The 26,232-nt window shown below is 41.0% G+C and overlaps 1 protein-coding gene across 1 annotated transcript in view; it reads right to left on the reverse strand.

The window, feature by feature from the left end:
• Positions 1-1,698: 1,698 nt before the first annotated feature.
• The window catches only part of UBE2L3 (ubiquitin conjugating enzyme E2 L3), a 28,879-nt gene continuing 4,345 nt past the window's right edge, over positions 1,699-26,232 (reverse strand). Inside the window, exons 2-4 of the mRNA XM_061602870.1 lie at positions 12,534-12,629; positions 6,882-7,068; positions 1,699-3,785 (exon numbers count right to left, since the gene is read on the reverse strand). Of these exons, the coding sequence (XP_061458854.1) occupies positions 3,631-3,785; positions 6,882-7,068; positions 12,534-12,629 (438 nt within the window). The 3' untranslated portion in view covers positions 1,699-3,630. The remainder of the gene's footprint in view (positions 3,786-6,881; positions 7,069-12,533; positions 12,630-26,232) is intronic.

The following is a 26,232-nucleotide window of genomic DNA, read 5'->3' on the forward strand; positions in this document are numbered from 1 at the left end:
AAAAGCTAACTGGTTCCAAGACAGTGAAGAAACAGTTGGACATGGTCTCCAGACCACCATTCCCTCTCTTCGTGTACCTTTGAAAGATGTTTAAAATGGAATTATTGCACGTGGAATGAAAAAGAGAGACTCTGTCTACAGACCACTTCAGCTTAATATAGGCTCAGCAGAAAAGTTTTAACAAACTTACACCAGGTCCGGAAGCCTACATTTTAAACAAGAAATGCAAGGGAAGTAAGCCATGCCACAAAGCCTTTGAGAGCATTTTATTCAGGGTAGCAGAATGGAATTGCAAGAAAGGCTATACCAGTACAAGAACATGGTGTAGACTTGGATCTCAAAACAATAAGTTTGGAGTTCAGCTTTGTTTTGGGAACCAAACAGAACCAGAAAGGGGGGGGGGGAAGAAGTGGTGTGGATGCCTGAGTTGACATTGCACCGCCGTATTTCTCTGCATTTATGCACACCTCAGTGATGCTGAACTAAAGGGGTGTGTGTGCTTGCTTGCCAGTGACATCCATCAATCCCCATCTCTCATGTGCAAGGGCCTTGGGCTTGCAGGCTTCCACTTCCTTCTAGCTCCTCTCACTGTGTATAGAAATGACGATCCGAACTACTAACATGAATTCAATATTCAGGCGCTGACACCTTTTCAGGGACCAGGCATTCGCTTCTATGTTCCAGTGATAGCGAAAGACCCCAATGCCCATCTGCAGTCCAACCACCAGGTGGGGTGAGAGGGGAAGAATCTCTGGAACGTTACGCTTTGGGTACACTACTGGAAATATCGGCCTCAGCCATGGAGTCCTACCTCTTAGGAGTGTTGATTAAAATGGGCATCCCACCCTTGGTTTGTAGTACGTTGCCCTTACATAAGGCCCACCTGATCATACGGTTTGTGCACCTCTGAAAAATCTCACTTCTTCCCCAACTGGCAGGATTCTGTGGGATCTTTGGAGAGGCACAGCCGAAGGCAAAAAGAATACGTTGTGATTAAAAGATACACAGCAGGATTCAACACCTTCTGGTTCAAACCTTTTTAGAATTTTCTTCATCAGATGCAGCCTAGCTGTTCCAGGGGTAAGTGGAAAGCCTTGCTTGTGGACAAGTCACTGATACATCCGCGCCCTAGTAGAAACAATGTCAGTGACCAAGGAGCCTAAAATAAAAGGTGCACTGCCATGATCATAAGACAATGGCTGCATCTGTGGAGGTTCTGGATCATGTGTTAACATTCTCCATATTAATGCATCTCATGGGGTCAGACATATTGCAGAGAAAATTCTAAACCTGAGAACCACCCTCTCAAAGCAAAGACTTGCTTTGTTATACGCTGTGTGATTTCAAGATGATAGGTTAGAAAGAAAAGGTTAAATTTGCCTCCATTCCTAGGTGTTAATAGCAAGTACCAGCATAGCACAAGCAGGGTGTGAATTCTGAACAGCAATTCCTTGAGTTAGCCAGGCTCTTCAATTCATTTTTCAGACAGCACCAGTTCACATATATGCAGTTTTTACCTGAGAGGTTTGTATATATATATATTCTCACTATCAAAGTAACAAGAATGAAGATAAAATGAATAAAGAGCTGTGCTCGGAACAAGAGGCTACTATTCTAACAGATACAACCGATAGGTACAAACATAGCTCATCGAGAAGCAATGTGATGCAGGATTTACATACACTTCAGTTTGACAGGTAAAATTTGGCATTTTTTGTTTATTTTGAATCTGCGTGAGCGTGAATGAAACAAAGTCAGTACCAACTTTCTGCAAATGAAGACACAAAAAAATTGTGGAAATTTTGGTAATAAACAGTGCTGGTCACCAAGCCTGAACACACACACTTAGGAAATGCAAGTGTCCATTAAGTAAAAGGTAGTTTTTTTACTTTAATTGCCTACCAAATAATTTGTCTAAGAACACTTAAAACAGAGATGCTTCATATCCCAACTTAAAAAAGAAAAAAAAAACCTTTACTTTTCAACAGAGGTACTTGGCTGTCAATCTTTTACGGTTTTAAATCAAAAGTTAGGAGTTGGGAAGAAGGGAGGAGAGGGGTATACAGAAAACATTAAAATCCAAAAGACTACTGCTCCCCAACATATGTTAGCCCTAAAATGTGGCAAAGGAAAAGCCTATTTCCAAACTCCCTACAATTGCCCCAGGGATGGAGCCAAATGCTTTCTTAAACCAAGCGTTAAAACTTAGTAGCTGAGAAGCCACCTTTGGTCACATGGCTAGATTGTATTTTACAGTATCCTAAAATTAAAAATAAAATGGAAAGAGTATTCCATTCTAAATGGGAAGTGCATCACCTTATTTGTGCACGAATGCCTGGGATTAAAAAGAAAAATGTATTTTTGTTGTCCCCTGAATTATAACCATTCAATTTTAGAATGTCATATTTTATGCAAGAATTTCATGAATGGCAGTATGCATTGGCTGCTTACTGCTTAATAATAATTGTGTTTCCAATAACAATCAGACTATCCATCATTATGGGAAGGTAAGTTTATAATTCCACAGGAGAGAAGTAATAGGATGGAAATATGTATTTGTTGACTATCAATTTGTTTATCAAAATCAACACTGCATGACATTTTCCTTCTGCAACCCTCTCCGCTACAAAAAAATGAAGCCCCCCCCCCCAAAGGGGGTTGGTTGGGGGAACTTTGTTTTTTTTCCACTTTGGTACCTCTTGGTCCCTAATCTGAACATTTTCCCAAACCAGTTTGTAATGCTGTTCCAAATAATGATTTCTTCTAGGTTGTCTGCATAAATAAAAGTGTAAAATAATTTTTTTTGAAAAATCACATCCCACTATTCCTTTGTTACAGAAAATCCTGTGTCAACAATTTCCCAGAAACAGGACATAAGCGATATTCACTCATGCACACAAAGCTTGGAGTTCCCCATTTAATAAACATTATTGTAGTAACATCAGCCAGATTTACACGAGATCTAGGCTCGGTTCTGATTATCTGATGGAGTACAAGTGGTGGATTTTATAATGTTACAAACTGAAGTTGAGAGAAACTTGAGGCCAAGTTCCACAAATCACACTGCAACATTTAAGAGGGATAAAGGAAGCAAAACTGTCAAACATTCCATCTCTTTCTCTCTCATTTTTTTGCCAGGAAAACAATATAATTTTGCTAAGACATCAATGTGATGGTGGGATTTTGTTTTTGTTCGGGGCGGAGGGGAGAAGGGAAGAAAAAACAAAATTAAATGGGGGGAAAAAGGAATTGCAAGCAAAAATAAGAAAAAACAGCCACAACCTTTTGAACTTTTTAAGGGCAGATTATATGTCTAAGATATTTTTTTTATAAATTCTGACAAGGAAAAAAAAGAAACATCATCCTTTAAAGTATATTGAAGCAGTGATTTTAAACAAAGAAAGCAGAACTAGAACATCTTAAATTTTTAATCCTTTCTTTACAGGTTACCTAGCCCACTTTTGATTAAGAAACTGTAGAAAGTTAGTAACAGCCACAAGTTAACACCAAGAGGTGGCACTTGTCAATTTTCCATAGAGTCCTGCTTTGTGGTGTGTCTGAAATGCACTGCTCCAGATCTTCTATCACATATTGCTGACATCAACTCTGTCAGATTTTTTTTTTTTTTTTTTAGTCCACTGGTCGCTTTTCACCATATTTCTTTGTAAACTCTTCAGCGTTCTTACAGAATTTTTTACGGTCCTTAGAGTATTCTTCGGCTAGGTCGGCCCGAAGTGGGTGCTCGGGCTGGGGGTCGTTCACCAGTGCTATGAGGGACTGGATTACTGCCAAAGAAAGAACAAAAGACGTCAGTATATGTGTGTGTGCGTGAGCAAGAGAGTGAGTGAGTGAGAGAGAAAGAGAGAGCGCAGGAAGTGTTTTGATACAGTAAAAGGTACAGCAAGGACAGAATATGGAGAAACCAATTGGTTCCCAATAGGAAAGGGTGTGAGACGGGTGTATTTTATCACCCTACCTGTTTGATCTATACACAGAACATATCGTATGAAAAGTGGAATTGGACCAAGATGAAGGAGGTGTGAAAACTGGAGGAAGAAAGATCAATAATTTAAGATATGGAGACGATACCATACTCTTAACAGAAACCAGTAATGATTTGAAACAAATGCTGATAAAAATTAAAGAGGAAAGCACAAAAGCAGGACTACAGCTGAAAGTCAAGAAGACTAAAGTAATGACAAAAGATTTATGTAACTTTAAAGTTGACAACGAGGACATTGAACGTGTCACGGATTATCAATACCTTGGCACAGTCATTAACCAAAATGGAGACAATAGTCAAGAAATCAGAAGAAGGCTAGGAGTGGGGAGGGCAGCTATGAGAGAACTAGAAAAGGTCCTCAAATGCAAAGATGCATCACTGAACACCAAAGTCAGGATCATTCAAACCATGGTATTCCCAATCTCTATGTATGGATGTGAAAGTTGGACAGTGAAAAAAGTGGATAAGAGAAAAATCAACTCCTTTGAAATGTGGTGTTGGAGGAGAGCTTTGCGGATACCATGGACTGAGAAAAAGACAAATAATTGTGTGTGAGAACAAATTAAACTTTAACTATCACTAGAAGCTATAAGGATGAACCTGAGGTTATCATAGTTTGGACACATAATGAGAAGACATGATTCACTAGAAAAGACAATAATGCTGGGAAAACAGAAGGGAGTAGAAAAAGAGGAAGGCCAAACAAGAGATAGATGGATTCCATAAACGAAGCCACAGACCTGAAAGTACAAGATCTGAACAGGGTGGTTCACGACAGACGCTATTGGAGGTTGCTGATTCATAGGGTCACAGTAAGTCATAATCGACTTGAAGGCACATAACAACAACAACAAACTAAAATGGCAACTTAAATGAATTTATCAAGGTGGGTCATGTTATTATATTAAGGTTACATGAACCTCTAGCATCCTGATACAGACAAGGTCTTCTTTCACTTTCACCAGCACTGACTATATGCAAAGAATTGTAACAAATGCACTGAGATAAGAATGTCTCCATCCTCCGCATGCAACGAATTGAACCAAAATATACAACTTTATTGACTGACTGAATAAATATTAGGGTTGCAACCTCATTAGGCATAATTGCTGTTGAGACTTGTTTTGTATGAAGTATTAAGTTGATAAGTCTGTATGTGTCTACTCAGAATTAAATGGGACTTATTATTATTATATTTATTACATTTATACCCCGCTTTTCTTTTCATGATAGAAACCCAAGGCGGCTTACGTATGGTTCCCAGGCAGTCTCCCATCCAGGCACTGACCAGACCTGACCCTGCTTAGCTTCAGCAGGGAGCTGGACTTATGTGCCTTATGATGTGGACAAAAACAGTATTTTAGAAGCAAGGCATGTCATTTACTTTGTTTTTAAGGTAATTAACATCTGCGTCATCACAAACATGATCCTTACGAAGAGGCATTCCCTCATACCAGAAAAGTGGGAAATGGTTTTTTTAAAGATAGTGCTTGCCATCTGTGTCTGCAGACATGCGTTTATTTTTAAAACCTGCTGTCCAATCAATTATTTTAGCCACTTATAAGTTTTTAAAATGAACTGATCTAACCAATCATTTAAACACTGTAGCCCTACTAAATGTTAGAGTTGTAAGCTTTAATTAGTAGATCAATAAATAATCTTCTCTTGAACCAGTGGGTCAGAGGTCCCTCACACTCTCTCCAATGTCTTCCAACAATGAGGTTTATTTCTTTGCGATACTGTTCTATCCCACAGGCTTCAAATGGCTTACAGCAATTCTATCCCCCCCACCCCAACAGTTCTCTCCCCAAAGACTTCACAATCTAAGGAAATTAGCTGGTTTGGGATAGATGATATTTTGTATTTCTATTTTTGTTTTCCAGGTGTTTCAAGTCACTTGGGAACTTTCAGGTAACAGGCAATAGATAACAGCAATAACAGCAGCCGCCAAATGAAATACAGTGGCTCAGTTGGTAAATCAGTTAGCTACAGTTCACGTCTTACAATGACCGTGCAGATCACTCTTGCTCTCTAGCACCAAGAGCAATAAACCACTACTGCCACAATTCCCAATCTAAACACCGACACTATGCCTACGATTGTGGTTTGTTGCTCCCATTGACTAGAGAAAAGGAGCAAAGTAGACACCTTTTGCATATTCATAGTAAACCATTCATGGTGAGGTGTGAACACTAAGAACATCCATGCCACACCAAACCAGTACAAAAAGCTATCTAAAGGACAGCGCTTTCTTCAGGCAACTACCTGTTAAATGTGCATGCACATATATATATGCAATATATATAAATATATATTTAAATATATATAAATATATATATTTAACAGGTGGCTGCCTGAAGAAAGCATTGTGTGTATACATAGATATAGATATCTATATAGATATAGAAGTATAGATAGATGGTTTATTAAATTTATATCCCACCCTTCCCGCCAGAAGGAGGTGCTGTAGACTAAGCCGGGTGGGTTGTGGCAATCTGCAAATTTCTTAAATTTAATCTGATGAAAGGCCAATTATTCATCAACTAAACAGTTGCTTAATAGGTTGATAGCGCTATTATATCTACAATCCAATTCTCCAGGCTTGTTAGAATTGTATTTTCTGTGTTAGCCTTCCATAGGGAAGTTGAAAGGGTGTCTATGTGCAGGACAGAACACAAAATAAGCAGAGGTGATAAACTGGGAAAGAAAGGCTCATTTCATCAAATGCCCCAGCATTTCACTCTTCTGGCTCCCCTTTATTATTAAAAGAACCAGACTGTCCAGTGCACGTGAGCTGCAACCTTAGAGACAGTTAACTCTGCTTAAATTCCCACTAAAAATCCAAATTAGTTTGGGAGAAATTTGCTGAAAGTCTTACCTTGATCAGTTTTGGTGGCTGGCTTCCAGTTTTCAGCACTAATTACTGGCAGACAAACCTGCCCCTTTTCATCGATGTTAGGGTGATAGATCTTTGTTTTAAATGTAATCTTGGGAGGTTTGAATGGATACTCTGCTGGAAAGTTGATTTCAATTCTGAATGCACCCTTGTCATACGGAGGATTGTCCTGAAATGAGAAGATAAGATATTAAGAACAGTTCGATACTGGAACAGGTAGATTTCAGAGGGATCATCTACAAAACACCGGCTTCACAACTGTGTCTATAACACACACACACAGGGAGGAGGGGGAGAGGGAGAGAGAGATGGGGGTGTGTGTGTTTTGGTAAAAAATGAGGTGCCAGTACTCATACTTCAATAAAAGTGATGGGAGTACCAGCACAAAATGGTTGCCATGCACAGTCCCCCCCCCCCAAAAAAGGTGCTGGTACTCTGTACCAGTTAGTCCATGGGCCAAGAGCTGAAAACTGACATATCGGTATCATGTAAGGTGGCAAATTTCATTATGATTTTTTGAAAGGTGTATGTCTCTGTACTGTATTTTCATGTAACAGTCCATTCTGACTGGTTGCTTAAGCTTTTTAGGATGTTATCAAGATGGCCAAAGCCATCTTTTTCTAACTTTTGAAATTTAAGATGCAACGTGTGAACAAAGTGTCCAATTTTAAAACTGTATTGGAAAGCTAATGAATTCTCTTACAAATAACTAATTGTAATAATAAACTTCTCCATCACAATTTTCATTGTATAAGCCATAAATTAAGAAAAATGTTCCCTAATTTTTATACGGCTGACTTTATATGACCCTTTACCTGATCCAGATATGCACCTAAAGTATATCAGACAATTGTAGGGTTCTCTCTCACCTTTCCAACAATACAATAGCATTAATAAATTAATTTTGATATACCATGGTTAGACACATTTAAGAGTATCTATATTTTATTTTACCCATTGTATGCCTAACAGGTAACTTTGTATTATTGCCACTGGAAAAACACCACCACCTCCATCCATCAAGGATTACTCAAGTGTGGGAATGGAGAACTTCCATGCCCCTCTGTTCTGACACGTGTAGGATGGGAAGGGTCGTAATCCATTGGCAGAGCATCTGCTTTGCTTGCAGAAGGTCCCTGGTTTCAGTCCTGCTCTCTTTCCACTACCCTCCCTTCTTGTTTCTCTCCTTCTCTATCATTCCTAGTTCACGTCCTCTACCTCATGTTGCTGTTGCAGTAACAGTGTTCTCTCTACCAGGATATCAAAGCATTTGGATGCTTACATTCCATGGGACTCAAATGAAAAAACAAGTGATCCTTCCCCCCTCAGTGGTTAATGGTTTGAAAGCTCGCATTAAAAAAAACACTTTTTTTTAGTTGATGTTTAAAATGCTGTAAAATGTAAATGTACTGCCTTCAAGTCGATTCCGACTTATGGCGACCCTATGAATAGGGTTTTAATTAGGCTGAGAGGCAGTGACTGGCCCAAGGTCACCCAGTGAGCTTCATGGCTATGTGGGGATTCAAACCCTGGTCTCCCAGGTCATAGTCCAACACCTTAGCCACTACACCACACTGGCTCTCTTAAAATGCTGTAAGTAAACCTAAATTCAAGAGCAATACTAATTAAATATATGAACTAATGAATCCATGGAAAGAGTGACTGCAAGGAACCAGAAGGCAAACACTGTTTGATATCATTAAAAAAAAAGATTACAAATTATGCAGGAACATTAGGCAAGCAAATAAATTCGCCAGCACCCAAAATCCATGCAACTAGTCCTGCACACCCAAGGGAGTTTGGCGCTTGTGTTTGTTGAACAGCAACTCCACATGGCAAATCACACTGAAATGAACAGGAATTGCAAGGCCAGAGAAAGGGGGAGCTTGCTGCACAAAGGAAGAAATTCTGAAAAATCCCACAGTGTGTGTGCCCACACATGCCCTCAAACATCTCTTGGATGTTTTCAGTAACCTATAAAGTTCTAGCCATCGTGCCTCTAAAGCAAGGGTGGACAGAGTGCAGGTTTATCAATGCAAAATAAAGACCGCTAGAAGTAAAGGAGAGGGTGCCTCTGAGCATATTCTAAGCTTATGAATTTGTTTTCAGTATGAGAATGGAACTGAGCTCAAAGTCCTTTCCCACATGTCCTGGTCCACTTTCTTCATTCCAGCAGCCTCACTGAGGTGGGAAAAGTCACTTTGTAGCTGCTAACCATTGTTAAATGATTGGGAGTCAGAAATCTTTGCCTATCTACTACAAATCAGAAATCTACTAATAGATCCCAGTCCACATTCTGCCCGCTCCTGACCTAAGGTGACTGAGAAGTGGAAAAGGGGTATGGAGCACAGTACTACTGGGACATGAGAATGTTTTCCATATTGTTAAAACAGAACTAGATGGCTCCTTCATGAATTTATCTATTAATGGCTATTAGCTATGATGGTCATGTGGAGCCTCCAGGTTCAGAGATGGCATGCTGCAGAATGCTGACTACTGAGGGACAACAGCAGAGGATGGTCCTGCTTGTGGGCTTTCAAGAGGCATCTTGCTGGCCACCGTGAGAAGCAGAGATGTTGGACCACAATGTTTGGTCTGATTCAGCAGAGTTCTTATACAAAATAGGACTCTTCAAGGGAGGAGTAAGAGGTTGCTAAGAGAAGACATAAGAAATCATAACCGAAGTTTTATTGGAGCTTCAGTTGTTGTGAGAAGAGACCATGAAGTTCAAGTCACAGGCTCGTCATCTACAAAAGCAGACCCAGCAACTCAGAAAACAAGGTTTCTACAATGAACTGCAAGTTTTACTGGAACATTTAAAGCCCATAACATAAGTAATGATTTGGGACTACCTACTGGCAGGGTTTATATGATTTAAATCGCTTCTCTGAAGGACTCGATCTTAATGATTTAAATCACAGTTTAAATCACTAATGAGGAAGATTCTATTTAATCATCATTTTAGTAGAAGTATATTATCATTTAATATAACCTTACCACATATTGAGAGATGAATGTTTCAATAGAAGGTAGGTAACACTAAGCAATTATTCTGAAATGTTTTCAGATTAATTTTCATCAAAAAATGGGATGATAATTTGATCATTTTAGTACTAAAGCAGAAGGAACATGTGAAATTATTCAGGAGATGAACCAGCTCCAACTGTTCAATTAATCATGATATTTTTGTCTTGATGTGCCGGAATCACCACCGCCAAACAGGCTTTTAAATTGTACTACTAAGATTAATTCTTCTGGTTAGTTTTCTTCTTCAACAAATAACATTAACAAAACATGCACATGGATTTTTGAATTGTTAACTATTTCAGTTTTTCGATAAATGTAAATTTCTTGAAAAAATAAAATGTGGGCAATTTTATCTAAGTCAATATGAGAAACTTAAAATACTGGGTGGTACAGTTAAAGGCCATCCTCTTCACCTTTGTCTTCCTTGTTCATCGTCTGGAAAAGAAATGCAAGCTTTCCTGCTTTTTCAGTTCCCACCTTATTTCTCAGTTTGGAATGAATTAGTCCAAAGGAAGAAAACATTATCTCTACACCTGGCAGAAGAGGCTACTGCTGTTAAGAGCTGGATTGCCACTTCAGTGGTCTCCTCCTTGTTCAGATCTACTCCATCTCCCCAAATTCTCTATTCACTGACCTTCTCAATCTTTGCGCTCAGAGACAGGCAAGGCGTTGAGAAAGAGAGAGCATACATGCACTTCATGTACACCACCTGCAGAATAAGACTGATCAGGTTATCTCCCATCTCCATAAACTGCTGTTAACATATTCATAGAATATAATTAGAAGCTACATGATTAGGATTCATGATATTTTTGACCTATGCTCTTTTTTTTACTAATTGCTTTAAGAAAATTTTGAAATCCTATTTAAATTTTTAAAAAATCAATTTTTTAAAATTTTTTAAAAAATAATTGATTTTTATCAATCCTGCCTACTGGGCAAGCTAAGAAAGACCACAACTTGCTGAGTAAGCAAGTAGACATACAAGTGAGTTATCTTGCTCCCATTAATATTTCTGACTCATGAGGTAAGCTCTCTGGAGCAATAAGCAGCTTAAGTGATGCACAAATCCATGCCGTGTTGTATTCTTTGCAGTGACTTTTAAAACTAATCTTATCTCTCAGCATTCAAAAGCAGGTCAGCTGCGTATCTGCAAACATGAAATCACTTCCATGTTTACAATTCCAATAATAAAACAAGGACAATAAAATAACTAAAGTTAAAAAGGAGCAAGCACCCCTTCACATTCCCATTCACTTCTCTCCTGAACTTGATTTACCTTTCTTTGTACCTTAACTCGTGGTGCAAGAGACATTATCTGTATCCGTCCATCCCATTCTCAGTCTATTTCATACATGACAAAGCTGCCACAATACTAACTTTCAAAGACTGACATGACTACCCTTCTGGAAATATATACAGTGTAAGCATGTTAGATATAATTTAAATTTTTAAAGCTCTCTGGGGTGGCTGAAACACTGTTCCTTTCTATTTGGGTTCCAATCAATTAGGAAAGACCTAACTATGGATTTCAGCTCTGCTACAAACAAACAAACAGACTATGCTCTGGGAGCCATGGAAAACATCACGTCTCAATCAAAAGAAATAATGCTGTTCCCCCCTACAAAAAATCACTATTCACCTCAATATATGAGAACACGCAAGATCAATTGAGGAATAATGCAAAAGCTGTGGCAGAAAACAGACCCCACATTTCTTGAAAAAAAATCTAACTTTGGCACATGTTCATATTACACAACAAATCTTGGGGTCTTCGGAGGGTGCTAGAAATAAACCTAGGGTGGATCCAATTGTTTTCCTCTACTTGTGTCAGGTTGTTTGATCCAGTGGAAGCTTTCATGAACAGAAAGTGGAGAAGAGCAATTTTAGCTGATTCCCCCTTTCCTCTGCAGCCTCCCTTCCCCCAATCTGTTCCAGAGGTTTGGGGGACCCTTTGGAACAACATGGGAGGGCTGCAAGAGAAAGGGGAAATTTGCCTCTTACCCCTTTCCACTCATGAGGCATCTTCTGCTGCATCAGAGAAGCATCTGTGAGCGAAAGGGCGTAACTGCATACAAATGTCTTCTCAGTGGCCAGTCCAGATGATCACTATAAGCTTCATTTTGTAATTTTAAGAACTGGTACATGTGTTTGCTTCCTTTAATCATCTCTGCTGCATGGTAAGCCAGTGGGTAGCGGCTGTATTACTTTTTAACGGGCTGCATCCAGTGAAAATAACAGACATGACTAACTTAGGTCTATTAATTTCAGGGGGTCTACTCTGAATATAACTTAGCTGCATACAACCTAACAGTTCTGCACAGAACTTAAGCACTTTACAAACAAACCTGTTAATCTGCTCAATACAGTATTTCATCCAACAGGCATTGGTATGTATTCAATGCTAGTCCTACTCAGAGAAGACCCGCTGACTTTAATGGGCATGAATAACTTAGGTTCCTTAATTTCAACAGGTCTACTCTGAGTAGGACTTAGTTGAATACAACCCTATGGATTTGTAAAGGGCTCTCTCTTGCAAATTCATCACCAGGCAGAAATGACCCAAGTAACACTTCTGAAACTATAAGAAGCTGCTTTCACACTCACAGGAACAATAAGCCCTTGCCAAGTCAATAAGTTAGCTTCATCAACTTGGATATTACGGAAGTTCTTCATTCCACACTTGCGGATTTCTTCAAGCTCCTGAAAATCAAGCACAACAAAAAAAAGCCTGTTAGCAAGAACAGCCAAACAATTGGTAATTACAGCTCAGGAAACCTCCCATTATTTTTCCTTTCATATTAAGTGAACTGGGGTTGAAAAGTGAGTTAGTTGCTAAACACAGACTCTTACTTTTTATGTAAGTTGCATTTCATGACTGCAATGAAACTATATAATGTATATCACTGGAACAGCTTTGTTTACATTTCTCTTACGCTAATTTGTTCCAGACACAAAATAAGAGAAAATAATAGTAATAACACTTTCAGGTCCTACTGATTTCAATGGGAAAGCCTCCAGCAGGTGCTCCTGCCAAATTTACTGAGACTTGAAAACACTTCATATACATTGAACCTTTACAACGACAATATACGACAGGTAAGAATTAATTACCAGATTGCAGTATTATGGCCAAGTCCAAGAGATGAGAGCGTATCATCTACTGAGCAGGTTTAAATCATTAATTTAACTTACTGTGACTATAGCCCACTTTAGGATTTTTTTTAATAATGAAAACTGTCCCAGATTTTAAAAAATAGATTAAAAAAACCCATGATTTTTAAAGGAGCATAATATAAAACTGTTAGCCACACAATCCACACGTACCTCTTCCACTGCAGAATTATATCTTAGTGACCAATTCTTCCTGGCTCTCTCTCAAATATATTAAGCAAGATCACTCAAAGGCTAAGACTGTAATCTTATGCACGTTTACGTCGAACAAAATGGAATGTATTTCCACGTAACCATGCGCAGGATCAGGGTGTAAGGATCCATCTTGCAACTGGGCAAAATAGTGACCATCCATTAGATGAGGGGAAAATATCCATGCTATTTGGTTGATAGAATATTCATAATGTGAGGGCTGAACATATTTGCTTGCTGGGCCCAATTCAAGGTGTTGGTTTTGACCTTTAAATCCCTACACGGTTTCGGCCCAGTCTATCTAAAGGAGCGACTCCAGCATCATCAGCTATGCCGCCCAACAAGATCAGCCTCAAAAGACCTTCTCTCTATCCCATCAGTCAAAACAGCCAGACTGGTGAGGACTAGAGAGAGGGCTTTTTCAATTGTGGCCCCCACCCTGTGGAACTCCCTCCCAAATGATCTCCGCCAGGCCCCCTCCTTAATGAGTTTCCGCCGGGCTGTGAAGACCTGGCTTTTCAGGCAGGCTTTTGGGGTGGGCTAGATTTTATTATTCTTGTTTCCAGATTTTTAATGCTTATTGTATTTGTATGTTTATTTTGTACGTCGTCCAGAGTGGCTGGATAGCCAGCCAGATGGGCGACTAAGAAATTCAATAAATAAATAAATAAATAAATTGCTGAGCTAGATAGATTGGAGGGTATAAAACAGAAGCACAGGATCACGCATAGGGACTCAATGGATGAAATTTATAACATGCAGGATTGCATCTCCTAGATCAGCCTTTCCCAACTAGTGGGCCACCAGATGTTGTTGGACCACAACTCCCATCAGCCTCAGCCAGCACTGCCAATAGTCAGGAAAGATGGGAATTGTGGTCCAACAACATCTGGTGGCCCACTAGTTGGGAAACGCTGTCCTAGATCTTTGTGCCTCTGACGACTTGCTAGTCTGTGGATCTAGTACAAAGCACACAACACAATACAACACATAAATGTATTGTGTCATGATAACGCTTAACTCAAAGATCAAGGCAAGCCTTGGTTACAACTCAACTTTCGAGGGGAAAAAAACTGAGTCCAGGTTAAGGTGACATGGCAAGCCAAACTGTGGCTTGTTTTGTCTTTGGTGCGGCAGCAGCAAGAGCACTGTGGGAACTTTTGAGCAGCACTTCCAGGACAAGATTTTATGCATCCGCCAGGACTTGGACTCCAATATTGTAGCAGATGAACCTAATGAGTCATCCAGAGCACAGTCCTGTCCTCATTTATTGGATGAGTTTCAGTTGGTGCAGCTTGAGGAAGTTGACAAGGTGCTTGGACTGGTGCGTGCGACCACTTCTGTACTGGATCCTTGCCCCTCTTGGCTGGTAAAAGCTAGCAGGAATGGAACAGCCGGCTGGGCCAGGGAAGTGATAAATGCCTCTTTACGAGAGGGAGTGGTCCCCAGCTGCCTGAAAGAGGCGGCGGTGAGACCACTTCTGAAGAAGTCTTCCTTGGACCCGAACAACTTGAATAACTATAGGCCGGTAGCGAATGTTCCATTCCTGGGCAAGGTCTTAGAGCAGGTGGTTGCTAGCCAGCTCCAAACACTCTTGGATGAAACTGATTATCTAGATCCATTTCAATCCGGTTTCAGGCCCGGTTTTGGTACAGAGACAGCCTTGGTCGCTCTGTATGATGACCTATGTCGGGAGAGGGACGGGAGGAGTATAACTCTGTTGATTCTCCTTGATCTCTCAGCGGCTTTTGATACCATCGACCATGGTATCCTTCTGGAGAGACTTATGGAGTTGGAGGTACCGCTTGGCAGTGGCTTCGCTCCTACTTGGTGGGTCGGCTCCAGAAGGTAGTGCTTGGGGAGCATTGCTCGATTCCATGGGTTCTCCAGTATGGGGTCCCACAGGGGTCAGTTCTGTCCCCCATTCTTTTTAACATCTACATGAAGCCGCTGGGGGCGGTCATCAGGAGTTTTGGAGTGCGTAGTCATCAGTATGCTGATGACACGCAGCTCTACTTCTCCTTTTCATCTTCTTCAGGTGAGGCTGTCAATGTACTAAACCGTTGCCTGGCCGCGATAATGGACTGGATGAGAGCTAATAAACTGAGACTCAATCCTGACAAGACTGAGATGCTGTTAGTGAGTGGCTTCTCTGATCAGATGGTGGATACTCAACCTGTACTGAAAGGGGTTAAGGAGCAGGTTCGTAGTCTGGGAGTTCTTTTAGATCCTTCGTTGTCACTTGAGGCCCAGGTAGCCTCGGTGGCACGAAGTGCATTCTACCAACTTCGGTTGGTAGCCCAGCTACGTCCCTATCTGGGCAGTGACGACCTCGCCTCAGTTATCCATGCTCTGGTAACCTCAAGATTGGACTACTGCAATGCGCTTTACGTGGGGCTGCCTTTGAAGACGGTTCGGAAACTGCAACTAGTGCAAAACGCAGCGGCTCGACTGTTGACAAGGACCAAACGATCAGAATATATAACACCTGTTCTGGCCCATTTGCACTGATTGCCTATACGTTTCCAGGCAAGATTCAAAGTGTTGGTTTTGACCTATAAAGCCTTACACGGCGCGGGTCCGCAATACCTGGTGGAACGCCTCTCCCGATATGAACCTACCCACACACTATGTGCAACATCGATGGCCCTCCTCCGGGTACCAACTCATAAAGAGGCCCGGAGGATGACAACAAGAACTAGGGCCTTCTCAGTGGTGGCCCCCGAACTATGGAATAGTCTTTTTGACGAGGTGCGCCTGGTGCCAACTTTGTTATCCTTTCGGCGCCAGGTTAAAACCTTCCTCTTTTCCCAGGCATTTTCACATATTTTAGCATATTTAGCACATTCTGGTATTCTAAATTTAAATTGTGTAATATGTTTTTAGCTCTGGGGAATTTTTGTGGTATCTTTGTATTTACTATGTGATTTTATTATATTACTGTATTTTTATATTTATGCTGTACACCGCCCAGAGAGCCGTTGGCTGTGGGCGGTATAGAAATTGAATAAAATAATAACTTTTGAGCAGCATGCACTAGCATGCTGCTTGTTCACATTAAAGCACAGTTATATTTAAACTATGGTTTAGTACGATGTGTGAACAAGGCCACAGAAAGCAGGTATACCACAGGTAAGTGCTACAGAGCAAATAGCGTGGGATGACCCAAGCAAGAAAACCTAGTCACACCTGCAAAGGGAACAAAAATGTCAACATAAAGTAAATGAGCAAAGGACATAAAGAGTACTGGAACAGATGCATCAGGGCAAGTCTCCCCAAAACAGCTAGCAACATTCCTCCATCCTCTTCCCAAGAGGCCTTCACATCAATAAAATGGGAAGAAGAAAATGGGGTCCCACACATGCACTCTGATGGACCGATCCTAGAGAAGCAAAAACATATGCTGTACTGAGTTCCCCCTCCCTAAGGAGATAAATGCTTCTCTCTCCCTTGAAAACTGGCTAGGCCTCTCTAGCAATAACCTGCCTAAAAGTCTGAGAATGCTTTATTTTATTTAAAACTCCTTACCCAACTCTTTTCAGCTGGTATAGCATAGCGGGGAGGAGAGCCTGGCTGGGAGTCCAGAGTCTGTGAGTTCAAATCCCCGCTCGTGTCTCCTGGGTGTCAAGGGCCAGCTAAACATCACCCCACAGGGAGTGGCTCAGGGGTTACATGCCCTGCCACCTGTGCAGCCGTGGGCAAGCTGCATAGTCCCAAGGAGCCCAGTTGCCCCCCAGCTGGCAGTTGTGGACAAGGAAGGGGCAGGCTTGTGCAGCTGTGGCAAGCTAAGCAGGCCCTCGCCAGCTGGGGAGGACTAGCCTCAGAGGGAGGCAATGGTCAACCCCCCCTGAATACCGCTTACCATGAACACACTATTCATAGGGTCGCCATAAGTAGGGATCGACCTGAAGGCAGTCCATTTCATTTTTCACCCCACTCCTTCAGCTGAAAAAGCTCACAGAGCACTTACAATGATCAGTAGTAAGACAGTCCCTGCCCTCAGGCTTTCAAACTAAAAGACATGACATGCAAAGCAAAGGAGGCAGAGGAAGAGAAGGGAAAAAGCATGCACTCAGGCAGCAAATTTTAAAGTTACCATTCTTATAACAACCAGCTGTGATGGAAACAGTTTAGGTAACCTGGTGGGAATGGCTGTCAGTAGGTGACAGCTGAGGGAGTGCTAAGGCAGTGGATGTCTCAGCAGAGACAACGGAACTGCTCTGCTTCTCTCCTGTCCTCTGCAGCCTGATGTAGACAATATAACAAAGGCTTTATTAGGGGCCTACTCTGAGTATTAATTACTTGGATATCACTCATTGCCTCAAACTAGAGAGTATGTACTGTTGGCTATTTTTTACATAATTAAAAGGCTACTCATTAACAATGGCCATCGGGGCTGATAATTTCACTAGGGTCAGAAGCCAAAAAAAAAAAAAGGGGAGGGGGTCAAAAAAAGGCTACCTCACTTGTTCACCCCACATGGTAACGGTCACCCCATTTTTATTCCCCAGCTCATAGGCTATATACTATATTATATATGCTGCTCCTAAGAACATAAGAAGAGCCTGCTGGATCAGGCCAGTGGCCCATCTAGTCCAGCATCCTGTTCTCACAGTGGCCAACCAGGTGCCTGGGCAGAAGGGCAGGATATACATCTAATAATAAAATGAATGAATGAATAAATAAATACTTAGACAATTTGCCCATCTAGCCCAGTCTTGTCTACTCCAGCCTCCCCAACACGGTGTCCCTCAGGACTACAGCTCCTGTCATCCCTGACCGCTGGCCACACAGGCTGGTGCTAGTCCAAAAGGCAGGAGTTGTAGTCCAAAACATCTGGAAGGTACCAGGTTGGGGGAAGTTATTTATTTATTTGATTTATATCCCACCTTTTCTCCCAGTAGGAGCCAAGGGCAGCAAAAAGTTTATTCCAATTGACAACAGCCATCTCAGGTCTTAGGCAAAGATCTTGCCTGGTCCAGCTGCTATATATCCTTTTAACTGATATCTCTCAGAACTGAACCAAGACCTTCTACATGAAAGGCTTCAGCTCTACCATTGAGCTATGTTTCCCTCTGACGTATTACAACAAAGCAAATCACTGGCAGATACAAGGTGAGTGGCTATGACTAAAAACACATTACCATTGGTGTTCATTGTCATGATGTATCCACACAACAACAACTACTCTAGTGTATTTTTGCTGAAATACCAACTGATGGAAGCCCATTGTGAGGCTCAATGTATGGTTACTTAAAAATGACACAGTGAACAGCTAAAAGTGTGCAAAGTAAAGTCCAATCGGATGTGGCACTCCTCAACCAGCTTATTATAGATTTATAGAAACAAATATAAACAGGGCAAACAACAGCCAAAGGAATGTGAAACTTAGGCAATGGGTTTTTGTTGAGTTCTTCCTTTAGTGTGACTAATCACTTCCGTAAGTACAAAGCTAAGTACAGAACTAGTATCAAGGGAAACTTAAATCAACAAGAAAAACATGCTCAGTTTACATAACTGATTTACATCAAAATTTTCTGCTTGTTGATTATATACTTCTAAATAAATACTAACTTGTTGATCATAAATCATATGACAGGTTTTTGCAGATGGGTGCTAGCTGGAATTAATACTGAAAGGTGCTTCTTCTTCCAGGGCTCCTTTCTGTTTTAATCTGCCCTTTCTCCTTTCCCATACAACCACCCTTTTCTGCCCCACTCCCATGCCACAAGTACTTAATCTCAACCAGAAGCAAGGTCTGATAATAGTTATTCAGCATATTATTCAGCAAATAAATAAATAAATGATATTGGTGTTCTCCATGAGATAGAAGGTAAATGCCCATGAATTGGTAGGTAGTCAAATATTTACAGCAGGGTTGGGGAACCTATAGTTCACTGGTTGTTCTTAGACTATAATTCCCCTCATCCCTGGCCAATGGCCATGCCGGCTAAGGTTGAAGGGAGCTGAAATCCTTCAACATTTGCATGACCACAGATTCACTACCCCTGCTTAGAGTACTGACTGGGCTAACTGCAGAGATCTGACAGCACAAAACATGCGTTTAAAAGTCATCCAGATCTATCAATGGATGGCATCTGTGATGGCCTGCCAGTTCCTGGCCCTCAGTCTCAAGCTATAGCATAATGGCATAATCTATTGTGCCATGCAATGATTGACAAAAATGTTTTCCCCACAGTTCCTTCTTTACAAAGAAAAGCAGTTTTTCATTACTGTAGTTTCAGTTTCCAGAGAGAAATTTCTTACAGCCGAAAGTCAAATACATATCAATTTTTATCCATCTCTCTAATCCTCAACCAAAGCAATTCAAAATCAGAATGTATTTAAGAGCCTTCCTAATCAGAACAGATTAGCAAAAGCTAACAAAAATTTAAGACTGAAGTAACGAGACTAGCACAGATAGTCAAGATGGCTCAGATAACGACAGGGTCTCAGTTAGAAAGGAAAGGCCGTGCAAAAGGCAACCCAATTGTTTGTAAAGCAGGTCAGGAGGCCTTGAGATGTTGTATTGGCTCAATCATTCACACATTATGATGGAACACAGGGCAGCAAACAAAGAAAGTACTAAAAACATCTTAAAAACAAAACATCTTAAAAACATCTTAAAAAACAATTCCAATACGGATATAGACTGGGATAAGGGATCTATTTAAAAGGCTTGTTGAAAGAGTAAAGTCTTCAGTAGGTGCCGAAAAGTCGGCACCTGTCTAATATTTATTGGGAGGGAATTCCAAAGGGTAGGTACCACAACATTAAAGGGCTACTTCCTATCTTGTGCAGAATGGACTTTCTGATAAGATGGTATCTGCAGGAGGCCCCAACCTGCAGAGCACAGTGACTGACTGGGTTTTTAAGGGGTGAGATAATCTTTAAGATATCTTGGTCCCAAGCTGTATAGGGCTTTATACACCAAAACCAGCACCTTGAACTTAGCCAGGGTATATGGGACCCGAGCGTGTGCAATGAAAAAATATGGACCAGGTTTACACTGAAAGTGAACTACAAAAGGGGGGCATTCTGGTTGCCTGGAAGTACTTTACACTCACCCTAGGCAACTAGTAGTGCACAAGGCTGGCCCTAAGAAGTCCTATGGCAGCCTTTCCCATTCTGGTGTTCTCCAGGTGTCCTGGATTACAACACCTATTAGCCACAGCCAACATTGCCAGGTTGGGGGAGGTTGCTCTATGGCATCTCCAAGGCAGCCATCAGCCTTCATGCATAATACGGAACCATCTACAGAGAAGGGAAGCAATGCCCTCAGTAAAGGAGCTGGTCAACTCATGGCAATTACTGCATTGCCCTCTCCCCTTTCCAATTCAAATTAGCAGCACAAGTGACAAGAAGTACTGTACACAAAGTGTCAAATTTGCTAGCATTTCAGTCACAAAGGGGTGTGGAATCAGCGATAGCAGTCTACTGTCAATGAAGATTGGGATGGCAGTCATGTTTAAGCTGTCAAGATATGGGGACAACTCTTTTGGCATATAACAAGGTGCTAGACTACAACCTGGGAGACCAGGGTTCGAATCCCCACACAGCCATGAAGCTCACAGGGTGACCTTGGGCTAGTCACTACCTCTCAGCCTCAGAGGGAGGCAATGGTGAATACCGCTTACCATGAAAACCCTATTCATAGGGTTGCCATAAATCGGCATCGACTGGAAGGGAGTCCATTTCCATTTTGGAGGGCAAGAAATGGCACATGGAAAGGGGAGTTCAGATGGGGAGTTGAACGGTATGGAGGAGATGCCCAGATCCAGATGCTAGTGAAGGGATTTTGGCAGGCAAGATGAGGAAAGGTAGTATTGGGACTCAATAACAAAGGTGTTTCTTTTTTGGGGGGGGGGTTGTTTGTTTAAAAGTTAACACCTGCCCCCCACCAGACAATTTGTAGGTGTGGACCCAAGCCATTTGCTGTGTTTGGTCCTCTATCCCATCTATATTTGTGTAATGTCATTTTGAATTTCATTAATTAATGAAGTTCCCTGACTTATGAATAATGGCAACATGCTTCTCATGTTACTGTCTCCCTGAATGGCTGAATTTTCAAAAGTTAGCAAGTTTAAAAAAAAAACATCGCCACCACTTATTAACCATTCTTACGCCTCCTGCAATGTTCTCTGTTATTGGCACAATTCCAGCGTTGACAACATGCTCTTCTGGAAGGTTCACGCACGGAAAATATATCACGAATCCAAAGGAAGCAGACAGCTAGCAAGAGATGCTAACATTACAGCAGGGTTGCGCATGAAGCACGTTTAGGGGAAATTGTGCAATCTTTAAAGCAAGACAAGCAGCAGCAGTTCAGCACCACCGGATGACAACACAGACCTGTAATCTTCCCCATTAACACATTTCAACCTCTCTTGCTTACATCATTCACGTATCTTTTACTCTGCACTATGTGACTAGTATTGCTGGGCTCAACTATTCGAAATGACAGTATACATTTAGATTTAATATACTTTTGAGGTTCTCATTTTGCTTTTTTGTTTCTAAACCTTGAATACTCAAAAACCAATAATAATCTCAGCTTTTGCTCTAACAAAACTCTTTCTTTAAAAGATCTTCTTAAGATTCTAAGAAGAGACAAGGAAATGACTGGCAGCTGCATGCAGACTGGAGGCCATATGTTGCCGCTCCAGTTAAGAAGCGATTCAGAAAGCCCTTCCCCTCTCCAAAAAAAGAGGAGTTGATCATTGAGGATGCAATGCATGTCTGCTCAGAAGTAAGATCCACTGGGTTTAATGGGGCTTACTCCCAGGTAAGTGTGTACTAGAGTGCAACCTAAGTTAGCGTTATAAAAAGTTGAGAAGATTAGGAAAAAATCCTTTCATCTATTTTATTGGGGGAGAGGGAGAAAACATTTGTTTCCTGTTCTGAATATTTTATCAGGTTGACATTTAATTCCAAGGTAGCCAATACCGAGGTGAATATTCAGAACAACCTTGCTGTTATAACTCCTAAACCCCCCCAAGTGGCAGTAACTATACACATGTTTCAGATCAGACACACACACACATGTGCTACACCCAGCTGACTTTGCATGAATCTGAATATTAATTCATGATGGCATGCATATTTAAAAATAGCACATTAGCTAATATCAAGGCTGGACTAAAACAATTCTTGTGTGATATGAAGGGAGATTTTGAAATCCCTCGTTACTTGCAATTCTAAACGTTCTGCTGTGGTATCTGCTTTCAAATAACATACTCAATGCTGTGACTGGCAGCAAGAGTTTGGGGGGGGGGAAACTGGTGGGAAAGAATGTAGGGACCACCACTCAAAGCAATCTAGAATAAAACTTTTTATTTTATTTATCTCTAAATAAAGCTCTTTTTTACCTCTTTACTCATGAATTTTACCCAAACATGCCCCAGTGTTATGGGCTATACGACTTATTAACCTTGTGCATAGTTACTTGGAGCAGCGCCCAACTACAATCGAATATCAAACAGAACACACACACACAAAAGACTTAAATAGCCAGGATGAAGTTACTAGCAAAAACATAAACATATCATTGATGAGTTGCTACATCATTTACAAATACCTGAATACAAATCTCAAGGTTAGTTACACGGGTGTGGCTGGTGCTTTTAGTTTATACTGGAGTTTGGCTGAGTAAATGTTTGACCATGTAGTTGTTCACGCAAAAACTTTTAACAAAATAAACCTGCCTGCTGCTTCCTTGCCTTTCAGGCAGAAGTTTAAACACAAACTATATTAACATCTCAATGTTTCTGAACTCTCCAAATTTAAGAAGTGAAAATGACATCGCATTTGTAACAAAAAACCCAACAACCTGAGTAATTTACGCTTGCACTTCAGTGGTCACTTATTTTCCCAAGGCGCTGGTATCATATTAATACCACAAAATGATGTGTCACACATGAAGCAATTCCTTTACCAACCTTTACTGGTAGGTAATTTACATGTTTCATATAGCACAGAATGTTCCATAAATCTGCCCCATCAACAAAATAGGGTCCAACTGTTTCATTTCATTAACAGAAATCAAAAGTACATTTTATGGGTTGGTTCAGACCTGTGGCAGCTCTCAAAGAGCCTTACAAGTGCACACGACGGCTGAGTGGAACCGCTGTTGGTGTGAACTCCACAGGGGTCATCTCAGGTCCCATGATGGTTTCACCCAGATGTAAATAAAAGAAATTGGGGTGTCTGCATACAGAAGACACAAACAGCAGTCGCCCTGCATATGTTTCACACCTTCACGTGGGGGCTACTGCATGCCTGAACTAGTCCCATGTATTGATGTGGTATTTTAATAAACTAATGACACAATCCCATGAGCTGCAGTACTGAGACAGAGGCTCACAGAAAGGCATACAAGATCCCTACCACTGGCAAAACAGCATCTTGGTGACACAGCTATGCTGGGGCTTGCCCTTGGCTTTCAGCACAGCATAATGTTGTAATGGACCAATGCCAGCACCAGCACTTGACGTGGGCACCTTATAAGTTGTTTACCAAACAAGGATCTTGAAATACCACCCTTACACAAATGGGCTAAAGCACACTTTACACAATACCTTTTTATGAGAAAGTGAATACACATACTTAAAAAAAAACCTGTGTTTTAAAGAAAGAGGTTTGATGAAAGATTGGTATGTTGCTATTTTTCCTGCACTTACATCAATGTACAGTAGGGCCCCACTCATATGGCAGGTTACGTTCCAGACCCCTGCCGAAAAGCGAAAACCGCTGAAAAGCAGAACTCATTCAATAGAATGATGTGTGACGCCGAACAATCGCTATAAAAGCGGAACAAGCGCCGTATGAGCGGGGCTTTAGTCTAATTGCATCTAATTGAGACCGCCGCATTAGCGAAGCGCCGTAAAGCGGGGCCCTACTGTATTAATAAACATATTTTCTATGCATTATTCCAGTTCTGTAGTTTCTGTGGGAGGTTACCATTTCTTTTATTTACATCTCGGCAAAGCAACGCATGTTGAAGCTGAATAGTGCTAGCCCATTTGCCCCCAAAATAGAAGGGTCATGCCTTATGATGCTGCACCAACATCCAGATGTTGGGGCTGCTCTGGCTGCTGTTTGGAGGGGACACCCAAGGCCACAATTGATCACACTCTTCTGTACACTCATTCTGTATCCTGCAAAAGCCACCTGTGCCAAGGATGTTCTTCACCACTGGAACATGAACAACTAAAGCTGCTCCTGCAGCTGCCATCCTGAAAACAGGAGAGCTAGTATTTTGCAATAGCTTTATGTGGCTACATCTAACTGCATGCTGCAGCCAGTAGGACTCCATCTGCACTATACATTTAAAGCAGTATCATCCCACTTTAAACGGTCATGGCGTCTCCCAAAGAATCCTGGGAGCTGTAGTTTGTTAAGAGTGCTGAGAGTTGTTAGGAGGTCTTGTAACAACTCTCAGCATCCTTAACAAATCACAGTTCTCAGGATTCTTTGGGGGACCCCATGACATTTAAAGTGGTATGATACTGCTTTAAATGTATACTGCAGATGGGGCCTAGGTTCAGGCCACAAACTTTCAACCTATATGGTACAGAGATCACAATTACTACCTGCTGATACTGGACTTGGATTACTAGTTATATCCATAATACAAGAAAAGGAAATGTTATTTGTAAAGCACTACATGTATTGTTTGACAATTCGAGCTCATCCAGATGGATCAGAGTGCAGGACCTAACTGCACTTTATAGACTTTGTTAATCAAAGACAATGGCATGGTATCTACTCCTCATATAATGGAGCCGGGGTGTTCTGTCATCTTTATCTCAAATCAGGATGCAAGAGCATACCAGTGGTGGGCAGATGTGCACAGCCTTCAAAGAGCTAACTAAAGTGTGTTAAGAAAGTTATGGCAAAAATGATTGCCCAAATTGCATGTGAAAAGATGCTATTACTTACCAGAACAGCCTTGTTGGCAAAAAAATTCAACACAAAATTAAACAAATCAGTGAAAAAATCAGGGCATTGCTGTTGTGATAGCCTCATTTGGCATGACCAAAGCAAACACTAAAAATATTCAAAATTTTAGAGGCTTGTCTGGTTTACCACCAATCACAGGCAACTTCCAGCAGGTTCCACAGGTGCATGTGACAACTACATGTGCCTTACAAGCAGCGGAAGGAGCAATGGATGAGCTTACTCCAGGTTGGGGTGGGGTGGGGAATGAAGACTCCATTTCCCCAAGTTCCTTTAGTGTTCGGAAAAAGAAGTAACTTCTAAACAGAAGTAATCTTGAGGACTGCCTTTAACAAACAGGTATCATCCTATTAAAAGGGGAGATGGGGAACCTGTGGCCCTCCAGATATTGCTGGACTCCAGCTCCTATCAGCTCCAGCCACTATGGCCAATGGTAAAATGATGGAAAATAGAGTCCAAAAACATCTAGAGTGCTACAGGTTCCCCAGCCCTGTACTAAAACATATTCTAGAAATGCTCTAAAAGGCACATCTTACTGTCCATAATGCCTTTGTTTATATCTGTCAACTACCTTACTATTTCAATATGTAATCACACTATTTCAATAATATGGAATATTACACATATTTTACTATTGAGAAAGGCTTACTATGAGAAGTCCCAAGAACCTTTGCTTTCCAATAAATTCCAGCTATTTCAATCCCTATACATAGCCCTTACAATTATGTATGTACTAATAAGAACAATGTTTATTTCAAAGTACTATATAAAGATGTAACAGATGGGAAGTAAATATTAAAATAGTTTTTTCTTTCAGATTCAACATTTACTTTTGTATTGTCCTAATCCTCATCTAGATACCTGTGTTTAAATCAGGGATGGAGAACCTGTAGCCTTCTAAGTTAAAAACAAAGGGAATGACCGATCAAAGCAGCTATTCAATAAAAGGACACATGGTCCCAAGCATTTCTAGCATTTTATC

Source organism: Rhineura floridana, chromosome 19 (genome assembly GCF_030035675.1).
Source record: "Rhineura floridana isolate rRhiFlo1 chromosome 19, rRhiFlo1.hap2, whole genome shotgun sequence".
NCBI lineage: Eukaryota > Metazoa > Chordata > Lepidosauria > Squamata > Rhineuridae > Rhineura > Rhineura floridana.